Source organism: Vespa crabro, chromosome 2 (genome assembly GCF_910589235.1).
Source record: "Vespa crabro chromosome 2, iyVesCrab1.2, whole genome shotgun sequence".
Taxonomy (NCBI): domain Eukaryota; kingdom Metazoa; phylum Arthropoda; class Insecta; order Hymenoptera; family Vespidae; genus Vespa; species Vespa crabro.
Genome location: NC_060956.1, coordinates 16072276 through 16090688, shown reverse-complemented (window position 1 = coordinate 16090688; position 18413 = coordinate 16072276). Strand labels below are relative to the sequence as shown.

The 18413-nt window shown below is 31.5% G+C and overlaps 2 protein-coding genes across 2 annotated transcripts in view; both read left to right on the top strand.

The window, feature by feature from the left end:
- LOC124422028 (WW domain-binding protein 4) overlaps nt 1-18413 on the top strand; it is a 42906-nt gene that overhangs the window by 5007 nt on the left and 19486 nt on the right. The window lies entirely within an intron of this gene.
- LOC124422029 (calmodulin-lysine N-methyltransferase) lies at nt 4387-11237 on the top strand. Its single transcript, XM_046957909.1, has 2 exons — nt 4387-5709; nt 7700-11237. Exons 1-2 carry the CDS (start codon nt 5074-5076, stop codon nt 8057-8059), a joined length of 996 nt encoding a protein of 331 aa, XP_046813865.1. The 5' UTR covers nt 4387-5073; the 3' UTR covers nt 8060-11237.

Here is an 18413-nt window from a genome sequence, read left to right as displayed (position 1 = left end):
GTTTAAAACATAAATAGCATTATTGAAATGATTCTAATTTAATTTCGTGAACGATTTTATTTAATTATAAAAAAAACGAATATATAATTATCTAATAAAGAGGACTTTTGAAAATGCATGTCATTTCCATCGAGACAGCTACGGTAAAACGTCCTATCATGTCCTAACGAGTACTATATTTGTCGCGGTCGAGCAAAGCCCATTGGTTTCACGGTTGAATGAAACTGCGTGTGCTGCTGACATTAGATTCTATTTGTGTCAAACAATACGAAACACATACATCTAGAAACCCACAGGCTGTCGAAGCTTGCATAAGCGTCACTTAAATATCTTTACGTTATTTTGATTCTCTTTTCTCATTTTCTCTTTCTTTTTTTTTTCTTTTTTTTTTACAATTTCGTCTTTTCTAGTATCGATGAAAACGAATTTATTTATTTCTAGGATCGAATGTAATAAAAAAATTCATACTTTCAAGAAACCATGTTTTTTTATATATTGTTTGTAGTATATACATTGAATGTCGTTAATAATAAAACGACGATTACTATAAATTTTTTTAAAAATCACACGATACAATTTAGCATCTCTGAAATATAATTTATTATTTATTATTTTTATTGTTAATCAAATATGACGAATAAAATAGAAATTTAAGTGACGTCGTTTGACCTTCTCATATGATGGGAAAAGGATTAGAATTTCATTCGAGAGATGCGTAAATATGACATAAGCTTCGACGTGGGTCAAGTACGAAGAGAAGAGGGTCGGTGGTATTTTGACGCGTCTGTCAGTCGATAAATCGTTAATGGAACTAGAAACCCAACACTTGTGATAGTGCAATGAAACTGCAGAAATTTTTCTATGTATCATAGGTACGGTTTAGTAAAAGCACATCTTGTTTTTTTTTTTTTTTCTTAACAGTCATATTTTCTCGTTTTTTACTTTTATGATTTTTTTTTCTTTTTTCTTCTTTTTTTTTCTTTTTTTTTTTTTTAACAAACTCTAGTTTTTATTCAATTTATATTCCATTTTGGAGTTTACACATAATTATATTACAATATCAGAAGACGAGTAGAATGATAATAATAATTTGAATTGAAACAATTAGATGTAAATTATTATGAAAAAACTATTGACTATTGAAATAATTAACTAATAAGCACAACAATATTCGTGTTCGTATTCATTAAACTTTCCGTTTAATTGTAAGATCATGTTCTGATTTTTGTAGGGCCGTATTTAGGTGGCACGAAAACTTACATACGTGAAAGTTGTATAATTATCGAAAGATACGCATCCAAAGAAATTGGATTTCATTGCACTAGTTTCCTAGCAAGTCTTATCGCGAACGTATACATTTGTAACTGTAATGGAAGTCGGTTATCGAACTACATTGTCAGTCTTACGTATGCATCTCAATGCAGTATCTCTGCAAATAATTGTTCGTTTCAAGGACAGTAAAGTGTCACAGAAAAGAAAAAGAAAAGCTGCAAATGTTATCTATTGCGTTGATTCATAAATAAATGACACATTTTTATTATTATTATTATCATTATCATTATTATTATTGTTATTATTATTATCTATGAATCAAGTTAATATTTATATATTCATAATTTCAAAAATAAATTGATCAGTTAAAATAGCATAAAAATTTATCAATCGGACACAAAACGATAGATAAGAACGTTTAATAAATTTTCCGAACTTTCGTTAACATTGTCATCGTAATTTTACGAATAGTTTCAGTTCGATTGGAACGTTTCTCTCCTCGTTCTCCGATTAAACATGAAACCAGCGTTTCTCGGCTGCACGTAAATGCACATTCCGCTTCGTCATCAGTATTTACTCATTGCTCCCTACATTTTCCGATCACGTAACGATTAATCGTCAAAGTTACTAAGCCACGAACGAGATGAACGACGATTTTCGAAGCGGCCTATTCGTTTCGTTCGTTTCAATTTCCTCTTTCTTTCATTTGTAACCTTTAACGAGCAATCGGTGATTAAATCGAAAAATTGTTATATAAAACAACGTGCATTCTTCGAGAATTTCATATTAACGTCTATAAATAATCCTTTACGATCAAGCTTTCTCTCTCTCTCTCTCTCTCTCTCTTTTTTTTTCTTTTTCTCTCTTATAAACCTTCGAGCTTTAATTCGAATCATCTATAACGTGTATACAACGTGAATAGAATTATGAAACTGTAGATTTGCAGTGAGAAATATGGAAAAGCTATTGGACGTACGTACGTACGTATGTATGTATATATGTATGTATGTACGTATATACATGTCAAAAGGGGAAATTGAATTAACGCTAATGTTACGACACGTTCATATTATACATATATATGAAATTCTATGTCGATTTAAACAATTTTTAGAATGACGATAAACATAGGCATATAAAATAAAGAGAGACATTAACTACATTATATATAATGACATTACGAAGATATACACAGAAGAGAATATATTTTTACGAAAAATAGAAAGAGAGATGAGTATCGATCGTGAAACAAAAAATTGAATCAACGTCAAAATACGATTCATCGCTTCGGGGACATAAACGGTGGAACGAGAATGGAAGATGAAGAAGTAGAAGATGAGATTATCGATTAGCGTAATGTGATTTCGAGTGAGAGCAAGTATAAGCTTCAGGATAGAGTATTAATGGTTTGGTTTATTATGCGTATGACGAAACTGTACATTTGCCGAATAGAAAATTAATTTTGACAGTGAAAACAAAACGAAAAAATGTATTAAGTAATATTAAATAAGAGGATAGAAAGTATAATAATAATTATAATTATTATGATAATAATTACAATTATTATGATAATAATTATAAGGTACCGAATGAATTCATAATGAAGTTCTATGTTATTCTTCATCTTTCCTATGCAAGTATAGATAAAACAAAACAAAATTCAAACAAAATTCATCGTTAATAATAATTGACCTTCTTTAGAATTCAATTTTCTTGTTTTGTGTTCAAAAAAAAAATTAACTTTTAGATATTAATTAATAATTAATTTCGTGACGAAAATAAGATATAAAAAAATACAGATGTGCGTGCGTCTCTCTCTCTCTCTCTCCCTCTGTGTGTGTGTGTGCACGTGCGCGCGTGCGTGCGTTGTGTGTGAATGTGACTTCAAAGTTATATTAAGTTACAGAGGGTTGATATCCTCCTAAGTAAAGTTCGACTAATTATTAGAGGCGTACCTACTCTTTCGAGAAGTTCGCTCGGAGCAACGTATTAATTTCAGGTCGCCGGCACGTTTTATCGAAGACTTTGGCCAAGATTTAAACGTTGCTTCGGCGACAGTTTAATGTCCACGAACATGGCTGGCACGATATTCGAGCTACGCGGCTTAGATTTTCAGTGCCAGTGGTAAAAGCAGACGCGTGACACGACTGCTACAGACATTGGTAAACGAACAATATTACTTTTTTCTCTTTTCCAAAAGCATGTTCTCTTGACACCTACTGTCGTGAAAAGTAACGAGAAAATTGACTTTGGTGGTGTTTTGTTTTGCTCTTTTTTTTCCTTTTTTATTTTACACTACGATTCTTTCTTTTTTTTTTTCGATCGAATTTTGTCGAGAAGTTTTCTACGAAGGATTCAACGAGAAAAGTTTGTGAGGAGAATGCGATAAATAAGGAATTTTTTCAGAACTCAGAGAATCCGTTGGAATTTAAAGGGACATCAGAAGATTTACTTCGAAAGATATTTCTCACTTCGCATATAATTCTTCGACTTCCAACTTTACTTTTCTGCCATAGGATTTACCAAATATGCTTGTCACATTGAACTAGAAGTAATCATTCATCAATGAGTTTCTATGACACACACACACATACACACACACACACATACATACATACATACATACATATATATATATATACATACATACATACATACATACATACATACATACATACATACATACATACATACATACATACATACATTCATATATATATATATAATCTCGAAGAAGAAATATAACAAAATAGGAGCGAATTATCAATCAGCCTAATTTTCGAAACTTTACACGATACCCAAAACATTTTTGTCTAAACTTTTGATCAGTAAAAAAGAAGATAAAAAAAAAAAAGAAAGTTTAACTGTTAACGAATTATCCGTCGGGTAGGACATTAACACTCGAGATAATAAAACGAATTATTCGTGAGTTTATCAAACTTTTAATAAGCAATTATCTCGCATTTTAATTACGATTCAGGAGCTTTTAGGTGTGAATTTTTACATAAATTTAGAGAAAAGAAAGAGATGGAAGACAAAGAAAAAGAAGGAAGAAAATTTAGAGAGAAAAAGAGAGAGAGAGAGAGAGAGAGAGAGAGAGAGAGAGAGAGAGAGAAGAAAAAATGAGGAAAAAAGGCAAAAAAAGAAGAGTGTGAAACGAGAAACAAAGTGACAGTTTCAGCCCACGAAGAGAAAATATAAAGAAGGAGAGAAAGAGAGAGATAGATAGATAGAGAAAGAGAGAGAGAGAGAGAGAGAGAGAGAGAGAGAAGAGATAGTGAAGAATAGGGTCGTAGTAGTCAGAAAGAGACAGAGTATACGAGAGCTCGTAAGAGTGAGCGAGATAGAACGAAAAGAGACGCGCAAGCGCCGATTCGCGGCGTGGAGAACGCTTGCCATCCGCGTGGCGCGAGTTAGAACTTGGCTTCGTGCTTTTAGTCTTGCCCCGTCCCTTCGTCCATCCTCGTCCTTACCCGTCTGCTTACTCTACGATCAACCCTCTAACTACCCTCTTTTCGTTCACGCGGGAAATTCACCCTCGTGCATCAAGAACGCGTGCTACTCGTCTCTGTAAACGAGTTCATTCATTTGTAAAAAAAAATTATATCTTCGATTGGAAGTATGACGATTTTGTTACCGAGTGCCTGTTCATCCTATCGAAGACAAAACTTTACTTAAAAAAAAAAAAAATAAAAAAAAATAAAAGAGAAACGATTGAAAAAGTGATTGGAAAGCTTTGATGTCCAATCATTGAAAAGAATCTGTAATACGATATTTTTTATAAATCAAAAAAGTAAAAAAATGTCGGAAGACTTATTATCCCATCGAGATTCGACGATTACAAGAAGAAATAATAAGTCAAATACAGCACAAAGAAGATGGCGTATCTTAGCAAAGGCTTTAACAGGCTCTTCGGATTATCAATCAGAATCAGATGAAGAGATTTCCGTACGACGTTTCACTAGTTTTGGCTTGCTTAAGCCGATACTGTTAGAGAATACTGTGACCGATTCTGACTCTTGTTGGTACGAGTATTCCGCCATGTTGGAGAACGAACTCTTTGAAGTTCAGATACGAAGGATAAACAAGAATTTTACTGCGAACGAACTGATTGGATTCAATAATACTGGGAATGTATGCGTTTGGCCATCCGAGGAGTGTCTCGCTTATTATCTGCTAAAGAATCGTGATATTTGTCGAAACAGAAGCGTTCTCGAGCTTGGTGGTGGGATGAGTTGTCTTGCTGGTATCCTCGTTGCAAAATACTGCAATCCCAGTGCAGTCACGCTCACCGACGGCAACGTTACCAGCGTCGATAACGTTCGTTGCATCGTCCTGAGGAACGACATGGCTGATTTTGTCGAGTGTGGGGTTCTTCAATGGGCTAGGGCTGCACGAGCTCTTAGGCAAGCTATCGCAAACAATTGCAATCGAAAGGTGATTATCTTCTCTCGAAAGGGTGCTACGAATTTTCGAGATCATTCCGATCGAACTACGTAAAGTTTAACGACGATCAATACATTTAGTTTTATTGATCTCGATTGAACCGATTTCTCTTACATTAGTAAGACCGATTATTTGATATATGTCGATCGTAAAGTCGATCATAAAGTCAATCACGATATCGTATCGATAACGATATACTCATATTTGTTCTTTTATTTTTTTTTTTTAAATTTACATGCTATTCTATTATGCATTTATTTACATTATTTCTCAATGATACTTTATCTTCTTATCCTATCTATTATTCTATATTTTATGTAGTTTTTTTTTTGTATAATTTTTAAATGATATTTTTTTGTTGTTTTCTAGTCCCATGCATGTCTATATTCTTATTTTTTAAACAATTTTATTGATTTTTTTTTTAATAATTTTGGATTAATATATTTTCTTGCCTTCTAATCGAACGTCCAATGTTCCAACATGGATCATAGTATTAGAGAGCAGATAAATTTCGAAACGCATGGTCGATGCCCTCGTGGCCGAATAACGCGATTCGTTGTGTGCCATTCTGACCGATGTTAACGTGATCGGCATCGACAATGTCAAGTGCACCCTTGTCTTCGACAATGCGCATACCAATTTCGTATAAGACCCGACGTAATGCATTCCCCGTCACGTTCGATGAATCATTTCGAACATCGTGCCTCGTTCGATAAAAAAATAACGAAGAACTCCGAGGAACGAAACAAGGAAATTTTATAGTAAAAATAAAAATAAAAATATATATCATATATAAAGATAGAAATATATATTATAATAAAATATTTATGAACAATATATATATATATATATATTTACAAAATTTATAATTAATTTATACGATGGGTTTAAAAAGACCAATCTATATTCGTTTAGTAGAATTTTAATAATCCTTTTTATTTGCATTTGTATTTTGTCCATTTATTTAGTGATTATATTTTAATTAATAATAATATGATCAATTTGTTTCGTGGAAATACACATTTATCGTTCGAATTAATAATAACGTTATTCCGTTAACAAGCAAGTCGAAAAACGTTTGTTCTATTATGCGAATCGATAGTTTACGAAGCTTTTATAAGTTCGGCTCATTCGTGGATATTAAATCTTGTACAGAACTTCCGGGTCGTTTTCTCTATCACAGACCAGACGGAACGCGCGTGAATAGCTATGTGGATGATGCACCATTCCAATGTTTCCGGCTAGACTTTAGTTCGACTTCCTGTGTAGATCGTACCGAGCTCTCTCCTCGTATTTCCGGTTGTACTTAACGTTTAGCCTCTTTCCTTTTTTTTTCTTTTATTCAATTTTATATTTTTTTTCGAAGAATACATTCGTGACAATGTCGAGTATCGACTCTATTCATCAAATCGACGGCTTTTTCGTTCTACGTCTTCTTCCTAGCATTTTTTTCCTTTTGTCTTTTTTTTATTTTTTTATTTTTTTTTTTAAATTTGAAGAATATATTTTTAACAAAATTACACATCGACTCATAAGGATAGAATAATTAATAGCTTTTATATGTGAAAATGGTATCTTTAAGATGGCGCTATAAAATACTCTTCGTTCATTTATTTATTTCTTTTTATCTTGGATATTTCCTCGGAGAAATCTCAAAGTTTATCATCTAATCTGCTTTCACTAGACTATCGAGTTTTTGATGTACAAATTAACATTTACTCTGTCCGCTTATAAATGTTTCGTCAATATTACATAGATTCGATTGAAAAGGTCTAGCATTTTCATCGAATGGTTTTAGATATATGCAGATACTCAAACGTTCTTTCAAAGAATTGTCTCTTTTATACTTCGATATTCGTTCGATCGTACGAATATCAACAAAATTCGATAGCACGTAACGTTCCTGTCGTTTACCGTGTTTTTCGAAATTTTCATTTATTTTCGAGATTTTTTCTTTTTTTCTTTGATCCATTTTTATCAGGCACGCATCATCGAGGAGGAGGATGATCTACCAAGCAAGAAAAGGTCTTACGACGTGATCCTCTGCGCAGATTGTCTTTTCTTCGACGATGCCAGGCTTGACCTGGTCGAAACGATTTATGGTTGGCTTGCTGACGACGGTGTAGCCCTGGTGATAGCACCTAGACGTGGAACGACGTTTCAGAAATTCGCCGAAGCCGCGATCAAACGTAGTTTCATAGCCAGGCAGACCGAACGATACGACAGCGAGGTCTGGTCGAGACATCTGGAACTCTTGGATCAGAGCCAGGAATATTCAGCCGATTTGCATTATCCTGTTCTCCTGGAGCTCAGCAAGCAGAAAAAGACACCACCGGGATGATCGAGATCCATTGGGGATGAAGAGGACGACGACGATGACCTTGACGAGAGTATCAGCGAATGAAATCTCTTTTTTACTCTTCAAACAAAATGTCTTTTTCCTCAGTATTTTGTTGAAGTTGTTTTTCAAGTCAAGATCTATTGAGATAAACGAACGTTGTTTATATTTTATGACAACGACAAACGAATGGTGAATAATGAGAAAACTGTTAAAGAGTTCAAAGTTCAACGACGATCATCGAAAATTACATTCGAAGAGTACTTTGTCGAATCGTTTAGATTTTCGAGTAGAAACTCGAGAGAAAGTTTTCGTAGCACGGAGAAACGCGTAAAACCGAATGGCATCGTTGTTCAGCGTTAATAACGCGTTAGCCAAATTGACGATGCTCCATCGGCTTCCTAGCATCATCTTAAGACTTAGACGACGTTGAAGATGTTCTTGGAATACTATTCTCTATCTTTCTCTTTCTCTCTCTCTCTCTCTCTCTCTCTCTCTCTCTCTCTCTCTCACTCTCTCTTTCTCCAAGTTACCTACTAAAGGCCATTTTCATTATGCTCGAAAATGCATCTCGTTCGTATACGAGCGTGCACGTGGATTCTAAGTATAATATTTATACAACAAAGGTAACATTTAACCCTATTTAAATGAGAAAATATTAAAAAGTAATTACTTAATTCTATAAAATAACTTTTTTCCATTGTTTAAAAGGAGTTTGGGAGATCATTGAGAGAATCGTATTAAACGTACCTGATTTTTCATAGAACGAAAAAGTCAGTGCTCCGATATCCCATTCTGTGACTGTAATTGTGTGTGCGTGTGTGCTGACAAATTTCTGTATAACGTACGTATAAGATTTGAATAAATGTGTTGATGACACTGTGTGTGGAGTGTTGAACGGCGAAAAAAAAAATACATAAAATTTTATTAAATTCTTATTTATTTGTTTGCAAATTTCTTTGAAGATTAAAAAAAAAGAAAAAAAAGGAAAAGAAAAAAAAACCAACAAAACAAAACATCTTTATACAAAGTTTACATCGTTAATGACATTTCTCTGATTTTTCTTTTTCTTCCTTTCTTTCTTTTTTTTTTTTTTTTTAGTAAAATCTCATTAACGATCTTTCGTTATTGAAATTTATTTATTAAAAAAAAAAAAGAAAAGAAAAAAAACGATGTCATCGAATCGAGGAAATAATAAGTCGAGGGTTCACATGGATCGCGGTTATTCAAGTTTAACATGGTCTCCCTTTATTTTCACGCACCATTACGGAATAACGTGTGTCTACTCACTGATCAAGAGTCTTTGAAAGCGATTCTATCTAAAAGAGAGAGGGAGGAGGGAGAGAGGGAGAGAAAGAAAGGGGAAGAGTTCTTTAACCACCCTTATATGAAGTCTATACTCTCCGTTGACAATGTGGACGATCATAGGATAAATTTTTTCTCTCTTTCTCTCTCTCTCTCTCTCTCTCTCTCTCTCTCTCTTCCTCTCTTTTTTCTCTCCCTTGCTTTTGTCTGAAGAATTTTCGAAAAAGTCAGCGATATTGTGTTTACTATATTATCTCTTCGTCGATACTTGAGATCGCTCGTTCGTTATCGCATTTTCGATAGAAAAGATCAACGTTACGTTGATGAAAGAAATAAAAGGAATGTCCGGATGCGGTTGACGGCCAGTACTGAAAATAAATACGAGCGAGAATACTTTCGGTGGACCGATTTAGTTTACCTCATTCTATGCTTTTCGCTCGATTATCATCTTTTTTGGGGAATTGAAGGAAACCGAAGGAACGTGCGAAAGGGATAAAAAAAAGAAAAAACGATCCTTCGATCGACTTGATCGAGCTGACAAAGCAATCGTTGCTCCTTTACTCTCGACATCTTTCACGGTCGAACGAACAAGATTTAAAAGGCCAAAACCACGGTGACTTGACTACTGTCGTTAACCAGAAAACGTTGAAATAACGTTGTTGCGATGGTGAATAATGATAGAGAAAGTTGGGGAGAGAAAAAAAACGCTAGATATTGAATGGCCAGAAACGATAAGTCGACCCCATCGCGATCCTACATCGATCAAACTCGACAAAATATATTCCTCTATTTTGCTTGACATATTATCACAAATATCACTATCTACATATGTATATAAGTATTTATTTAATTTATCTATATAGTCGATGATTCGTTGTATATCGTTTTGATTCTAATTTTATGTTTTATATATTTAATTCTATTTAAAAATAGATTTAAAATTGTTGTTTTCATTACCATTTTATTGTGCAATTTAATGATTCATTATTTTTATTCGAGCGAATGAACATTTTATCTTATATGTATTTTTGTCTTGATAAAGTTGAAACAAATTTTATTAATTTATTATCTGATATTTTTTATAAGAAATGAAACAAATGATTTAGGGTTGTTTAAAATGATTAAGGGTCCAAAACTCTTATAAAGAGTCTCCTTTAAAATTTTTCGAACTTTCATAAAGCGAGAAATTTAGAGAATTTTTTAGCGGCTACTATTTATAGAAATAGTTGATAAATAATATATCGAAGAATACAATATACATATTCGATCATGATTACAAATTTTAATATGCAAATTGCTTACTTATTACTATATAAGTATTATATGCGAGTTTCGTACTTGTAACGTTCTCTCTAATATTATATATATGTTATATATAATATTATATAATATTATATATTATATAATGTTATATATTATATATTATATAATGTTATTATTATATAATGTTATATACTATTACATATTATTAAATAGTCGGAAAAATAAGAAATTGCTCGCAAAGGGAATAAAAGGCAGTAATATTTTATCAATAATAACATTAAAAAATGTATGCAGCATTGTATGAATAGTTTTCCATTTCAATATTCTTATTACAAAATAATTATTATATTAATTATAATATGAACAGAGTCAGAGTCGACATATTCCTATTCTAGTTATTAAGATACAAGAGTAGAAGCATAAAAATGGTAAAAATGGATGTTGAGAGACTTTTTTATTATATTGATTTATTTCACGAAGTAAAAGAAAAATGTTCGAATGTTCGAGGATGTGTTTGTCGTAAAAGAAAAAAAAATTGTTTGAACGAAAGGTAAAGAAAGTTTGTATAATTCAAGCAAGCCTTTTAGAGACAGAAAAGATAATTAAGTAAAAAGTCGTTCGTTGAAATGGTCTAATCTGACCCTAATCCTAATCTTTTCTTCTTTTCCTATATCTTATGCCTTTCCAACTCCAACGTCGTTACCTCGAAGGACCAATCTAGTTAAGTCTAGTCAAGACTACCAAACTTCCATTATCACGTACCTATGTATCCACAAACAGCGTCTATTATACAATACATGCATATATATATATATATATATATATATATATATATATATATATATCATATATTAGAGATTTTCTCAAATAATAAAATATTTTCAATTATTGACTGCGTAAAATATTTCAGAATCTACCCAACTAAAACGTATCTCATTCCACTAACATAACTTTTCTATATTCGAATTAGAATTAAGCCTAGAATTAGAATTAATGATTAACCCTTTAATGCGTGATTTATTGTTGTAGAAATTTTTCAGAAAAAAAAACAAAAGAAAATATATGTATATACCAACTATATGAAGAAAATATTAAAGCGAAAAAATAATTATAGATATCATAATGTTTTTTGTACAAAATTGAATAAAAAGCAAACTTGTAATAAATGGATTAATATATTTTATTTCTGCGATTATATACATTTAAGGGTTAAGTCGAGGCTAAATGCATTAAGAATAAAATCGAAGAGTCGTCAATTCGAACGTAGACTTAAAAGCGATTGAAATTGAAAGAGTTGAGCCAGGAGTTAAGTGTCTTTATCTCGTTGAAAGAAGCTAGAACGAAGAGATATCGGCAAGAGCACCCGCCATCGCTTTATCTCTTTCGGCACGTTTGCCAGGACCTGACGCAATCTCGAGTGCCGGCGAGCTTTCTAGCACTAGGTTAGATCGTGTCAGGTGCCGCGTCTCGAAGAGACATTTTAAGAGACGTTCATCTCGACCTTGCGCCCGTACTTCCGGTTCTTTACCGAGCTCAAAACGTTCCCTTTAATAACTACGTTTTATAGTGATCCACGAGACTCAAATAAATTGTAAACTGGTTAAATGGGAACATCAAGATTGTGATAATAGTGAAGGTTATTATTAATATTACATGTACACAGAGCATGATGAGTTTAATGAATAATTAATGATAATATAGAAGATATTTTTATTTGATTGATATATTATAATGTATAATAAAAAAAATATAATCAGGATATATAAAAATTATATTTTAATATGACAGTCTAATAATATATTGAATGAGAATATAATTTGAAATAATAATATAATCGTTTAATAGATCAGACAAATAAATAAAACGTAAAATTACGATGATAAAGAAAAATATTTAATTATCGATAAATCGTTTCCCACGTGAGAATTCTTATGATAAAATCATCTAAATAGAATTTACATTTTAAATTTCACTTTTCTTTTTAATTAATTTATCAATGTGGCACGAGTTTATTTTTTTTATAACCATCTCATCCTTTTCCTAATTTTTCTTAATACCTAGTGGTGAACTTTAATGATGTCATACAATATTTCAATATTTCCATTCTATAATATATTTTGCAACGCCAATAATTAATTACTATGCGTCTAACGATTGTATTTGTTTCTACGTTCGACTTCTTATAATATAAATCTTTTATCTTTTTCTCTCTCATTATTTTATCTCATTCCGAATTTTGAACAAATCCAAAATACTTTTTGATCGTTCACGAGAAACTTTAAAAGTGCTCGCACGTTGGAGATTAATATAAAACTTTTTATGAAACTGCTATCGGACTCTCTGCTTTAATTAAGAATACTTTAATTAAGAAATTTTATAAGAATGAAATAAAAATTGTTCATATCTAAAAATTTTATTCAAAAGCGTTTATTCCTTTGTGAATTATTCGTCGATTTTCCATGAAATACAACAAAAAAGAATGAAAGCTTTTTGACGAATGATAATGGTTTCGATTAACATCTGCTTTTCGTGACCGAGTTAAACGATTTCAGAGAAAATAAAAAGGGATGAGAAAAAGGGATGGATATCGAAGAAAATTGTATAGTCAACTTCTATACACTTACTACATTTATCCATTTATCCACACGCGATATGTTTATGAAAAAGAACGAAAGAAAAAGAAACAAAATTGTCGTTTAAATCTAAATTCCAACTACCATGCAAATCCAGAATTTGATTCGAAGTTATTGCCGGATTGAAGGTAGACTTGTGAAAGTTGTGTTAAGATTCTGATAAAAAGTAAAAAGGAAAATCACTTGAACTCGAGTCCTTGAAAATGATAAAATAAAAATATAATATTCGTATAATTAATTAATACTTTTCTTGAAATTTTTTAACAATATTTAGTTCACTTCTTTGAGAGATTTTCTGTATCATTATTACTATAAATATTATTATTATTATTATTATTATTATTATTATTATTATTATTATTATTATTATTATATTTCTAGTGATTCCCGATTATTCTTTTGATAGAAAGGAAAAAAGAAATTTACTAATTACGAGTTTATATGGTGTATCCTTAGTATACCCTTTCTCTTAATTGAGTATCATTAATGGGGGTATATGTTAGAAATTTATTACTACCTATAAGTATACCATACGTTGTTTATTCAGCAACGCAACGCAGCACAAGACAACATATCGTGCTCAACATTGACATATTGTGTATGTACAACGATGTACCTTATAATTAACAACGATCGTTTATACAAAAACAAACGTATATATAACAATATCTTATCAGCGTTCGTTCTGATTTTATATAATATTGATATTTGACTATAAATTTTTACGCAAGTCATGCGCTATATACATTAAACCCTAAATGCATGTGCAAAATTACAACATATTAATGTTTAATGTGCCATGTAATGTACCTGTAATTATATTTTTCTTTAAATCTCGCAAATGAAATGATAATATAGTTTTATCATTATTTTCGTTTTAATATTTATATAAATGCTAGAATAAATTTATTTTGTCAAAAGTCTACTAAAGATAATAAATCATGCATTAAAGGAGGATTAAATAAAAATAAAGTATAAAGGTACTAATATAGTTTGATTTTTAATGATTTGATTTGAAAGATAATCGATGTCGAAGCTAAAATCGAAGAATGTAAAAAAAAAAGAAAACTTAATTTTATGATTTCGCATTTTTATTCGATTACCACCCAGTTAATTTAAACTCTACCTGTGGTGATTGGATTTTATTGAATCGGCCTCACAGTAATATTATCTTATTCTATGAATTCTTCTTGAAAGTATTATAAGCTTTTCGTTGAAAATGGAAAGGTTCTCCGAAAAGCGTAGAGTTTTAACCGATAAGTCCTCTTATGCGGTCCATTTGCGACAAGTGCATCTCCATGCCTGTTGGTCAGAGAATACTATGAGATCCTTTTAGTTATATGACGTTCTTCCTGTTGTAATTCGTGGAAAAATAAATGTACATTTTTAACGACGTTGCGTAACATCAGAAACGATTTCTGAATACTTCAATTTCTTTTTTCGAATATAAAAAAAAAGAAAGCAGCTAATTTTTCGTCGTAATCCCTAGAGAGAAATAATACAAATTTTTAATGATATTGTTAAATATCGGAAACAATTTTTTAATAGTTATCATTTCCTTTTTTCTAAATGTATTACAACGAACAAATTGAAAGAGTATAAAATGTCGAAGAGATATTCTTAATCTGGTGTAGACGTTTTTCTGCGAAAAAATTTGCGAGGGATATTATTCTCATAATGCGAGACACAAAACGCAGGTTTGAAACTTTCTTAGCGAGTACTGGACGTGAAACGTTAAACAAGACAAGGGAGAAATTTTATGGCCGACGGATTCGAGCTTTTAACGACCATCTTTTACAACGTCTCTTGCGTATAAACAGTACTATGTAGTATAATGTATAACATCCTAAATAAAGATGTCGATGGAAATATCTGAGCCCTTGGCTATAAAGAAGTTAACAATTAGGCGATGAGAATGATCAATGAATGAATAGAGTGAACAATGAAAATGAAAATAAATCTTAATGTATGTCTTGATTCAAATCTTTCTCTAAAAACGAATATGGTTATAATATTTTACGTATATATGATATATATATATATATATATATATTCTTTGTGTTTTACATTTTATATTTATAGAAAAGATATGTATTAAATATATAAAACGCGAAGAAAATAATCTAATTCTTTTTCGATGAAACACGATCGATTATAGAATTTAAAACTACAATGTATTCATACGTCCGACAAAGATCACAATCGGACAAAAACGTTGGATTTTATTTTATGTATAGTTGGTTTATATTTTTTTCTTTTTTCTTTTCTTTTTTTTTTTGAGATAATATCATGAGATTGGAACATCATCACGAAAGGTACTAGTCAATTAACATAGATAAAATCGTGCCGATAGAACGTCTTCTGATCTGAAAATGATCTGAACATTAGGATAGTGAAATTCTTTAGACTAGAAGTGTAAAAGCGCCTGACAATCGTTTTGCTATGCAAATTGTTCGAGAAAAGCAGGTCGAGTAACTTGGAGTTTCTCGTTTGACGATCGAGATCGACGTCTCGCGGCGTGATTTAGGGAGCGCGCCACGTGTTGATAATATTTATCTTGACATCGAACCCGTTTAAACTCCCATACTCTTGTAAACGTTCGGCCGAGCGGGAAATTTTCCAGAAATAACATGAGTCGATCGTGAGGGGTCTCTTCGTAGATCGGCATGGAAGGTCGTGATTATTTTACGACTGTTTTTGTTTCGTCTTCTTGTCGATCGGAGCTTTTGTCGAAGGATCGACAAAATTGTTCATTCTGAACGACCCTTCCATTATTTCTCATCCATGCACGTATCCAATTTCGTTTCATTTATCTGATTCCTACGATAAATCTAATACCTTTGATAGTTTTTTTTAGAACCTTTTTATCGACTATTGGCAAGGGACTTCTTTACTTTTTTTTTCCTTCTTTCTCTCATGAATATAAAAGAGAAAGAGAAAGAAAGAATTCAATAATGAAATTGTAAGATCAATTGTTTTTACATGTACGTCATTTAATTCGGGTTATGAATGAATAATGTTAAAGGAAATGTCGAAAGTCATTCGTCATGTGTTGGACTTTTTATGTTTGCATTGATAATGTCGTTAAAAAAAAAAAAAAAAAAAAAGAGAAAAAAACAAGAAAAAGTATAATTATTGTTGAATTATTTATCGTGCCATGACAAGATGTTTTTCGGATGGACGTTCAAATATTTTAATTAAATATTCGATTTAACAGATTATCTTTTATTCTTCAGTTCGATCGAATACAATAAATATAAACGTTTTCTTAAAAGAGAAAGGAAAATGCAAAATGCCTGTGCGTGCAGACAAATCATGATGATTAGATTCGCATCTATTTCGATCTAGAAAAGAGGTCGAACGATCGTAACAGATACCTTTCGACATTACCTGAAGATTCAGGCAGGGGTTTGACAATCGATTATGCAAATTCGAGGAAAAGCGAACGCGGCTGGTTTCGATTCCGTGGAAGAAGAGGTTGCACCTTTGCTCGATCACATAAATCTTTTCCATCCTCGACCGTTTTCCTAACGTTCTTTATGTAAATTCTTCTCTTCGTCCGAAAAATATTGCTACTAGGTCACATCTAAACTGTCTCTGATATATATGTATATACATACACATGTTATATATAGTATTTTAAGTACATTTCTAAAATCAAATTCATGTGACATGTAAAAATTGAGAAAATCTATAATATATACATAATTACATTTACCGGATATTATTTATGTGGATGTTTAAATACGTTAAATACAACGATAGATATATACAATATATGTATGTATACATATGTGAATAACAACATCCATGTATAATGCAAATGAACAAACATATATACATATCCATGTATGTAGATTTATATTGCTTCTGGTATTTTACATTATTATAACGTTTCGCTAATTCACAAGATAGAAACGGTCAACTCGAATAATACCGTTCTGTTGTTTACGGAGACAAACCATGCGCAATTTAAATCCACTCAATCATGTTACTGCAATCTCGTTATATTAATCTACGAGAGGTTTTGATGAAAACTCCAATGGATTCGAATTAAATCTTAATTGTAGGGTCTTGTTAAAAAGGAACGAAGTTAAAGGAACTTTAATCTACGAAGGATAGTCTTCCAGGATCAAGTTTATATTGATATATCAATCTTTTTACTTCCTTCGTTTTTCACTCAAAAATATTAATTCTCTAGAAGCGCAAAATATAATTGAAAGTTTATAAGGCCAAGGAGAAATGTAATAATTTGTAATTGAAATTTAAATTAACTAGGAGTTTGTGTCATGGGATCTTGGAAAAAATGATGTATGTAATAAGACTATATTGCTAGTCTCCATAAGTGGAAGGGTCACTGATGAAGTTAGGTCACAAAAAAGTTATTTACTTTATCCATTATATGCAAGGTGTTATGCGCAGATGGTTAAATACGAAATTAAATTATATAACCATTGTAGACGTAAATAGAAGTAGGATACATTATATAATGATAATAAAGGATAAAGAATATAAGGTAAGTCAGGAAGTAATGATTCACTCTTTTTTTTTTAAACTTCAGTACATTCTATATTTAATCTTTCTTCAAAGCAGAAAAATATATTTGTAAAAATAGATACATAGAGAAGTTATAATATCAAGATAAATTAAAAAAATAATCCTAGATTAAAAAAAAAAGAAATTCCATTTTCGATGCACAAGATCATCTCACTCAGACTGTAATATAAAATGACACGTGATTTAGGGTGTCATGGCCCAGGTAAAAAACAAAAAGGTTTTGTACAAAATAAAAGAAAAAGTTATTATTCGAACATAACTTCACCACAAGTATCACAAATTTAAAAGTGTTGAACATCCTTTGTGAAGCCACTTAATGTATCTCATACATCGAATTTAGTGGTCTTCTTTAGGAATACTACTTCCCATATCCGACGCATTCAGCATTATTTTCTTCCTCAAAACTTTCAGACTTTTGGATTGCAAAATTCGAAAAATTAACATTCGAAAATGGATCTTTCATAACATTTTTACGTTTCGGCTTGGCGGAATTTTTAACACATTTTGTTACTTTGGCGCTTGAAACTATTCAGTTTCCTATGTCTTCTAATTCGTTGAACTACACCTGATGACGTATTGGGGATTGAATTAAAGCATTG

Coding starts and splice junctions, on each gene's coding strand:
- LOC124422029 (XM_046957909.1), top strand. CDS start 5,074: ATGTCGGAAGACTTATTATCCCATCGAGATTCGACGATTACAAGAAGA. Junction 5,710..7,699: donor CAAACAATTGCAATCGAAAG/GTGATTATCTTC, acceptor CATTTTTATCAG/GCACGCATCATCGAGGAGGA.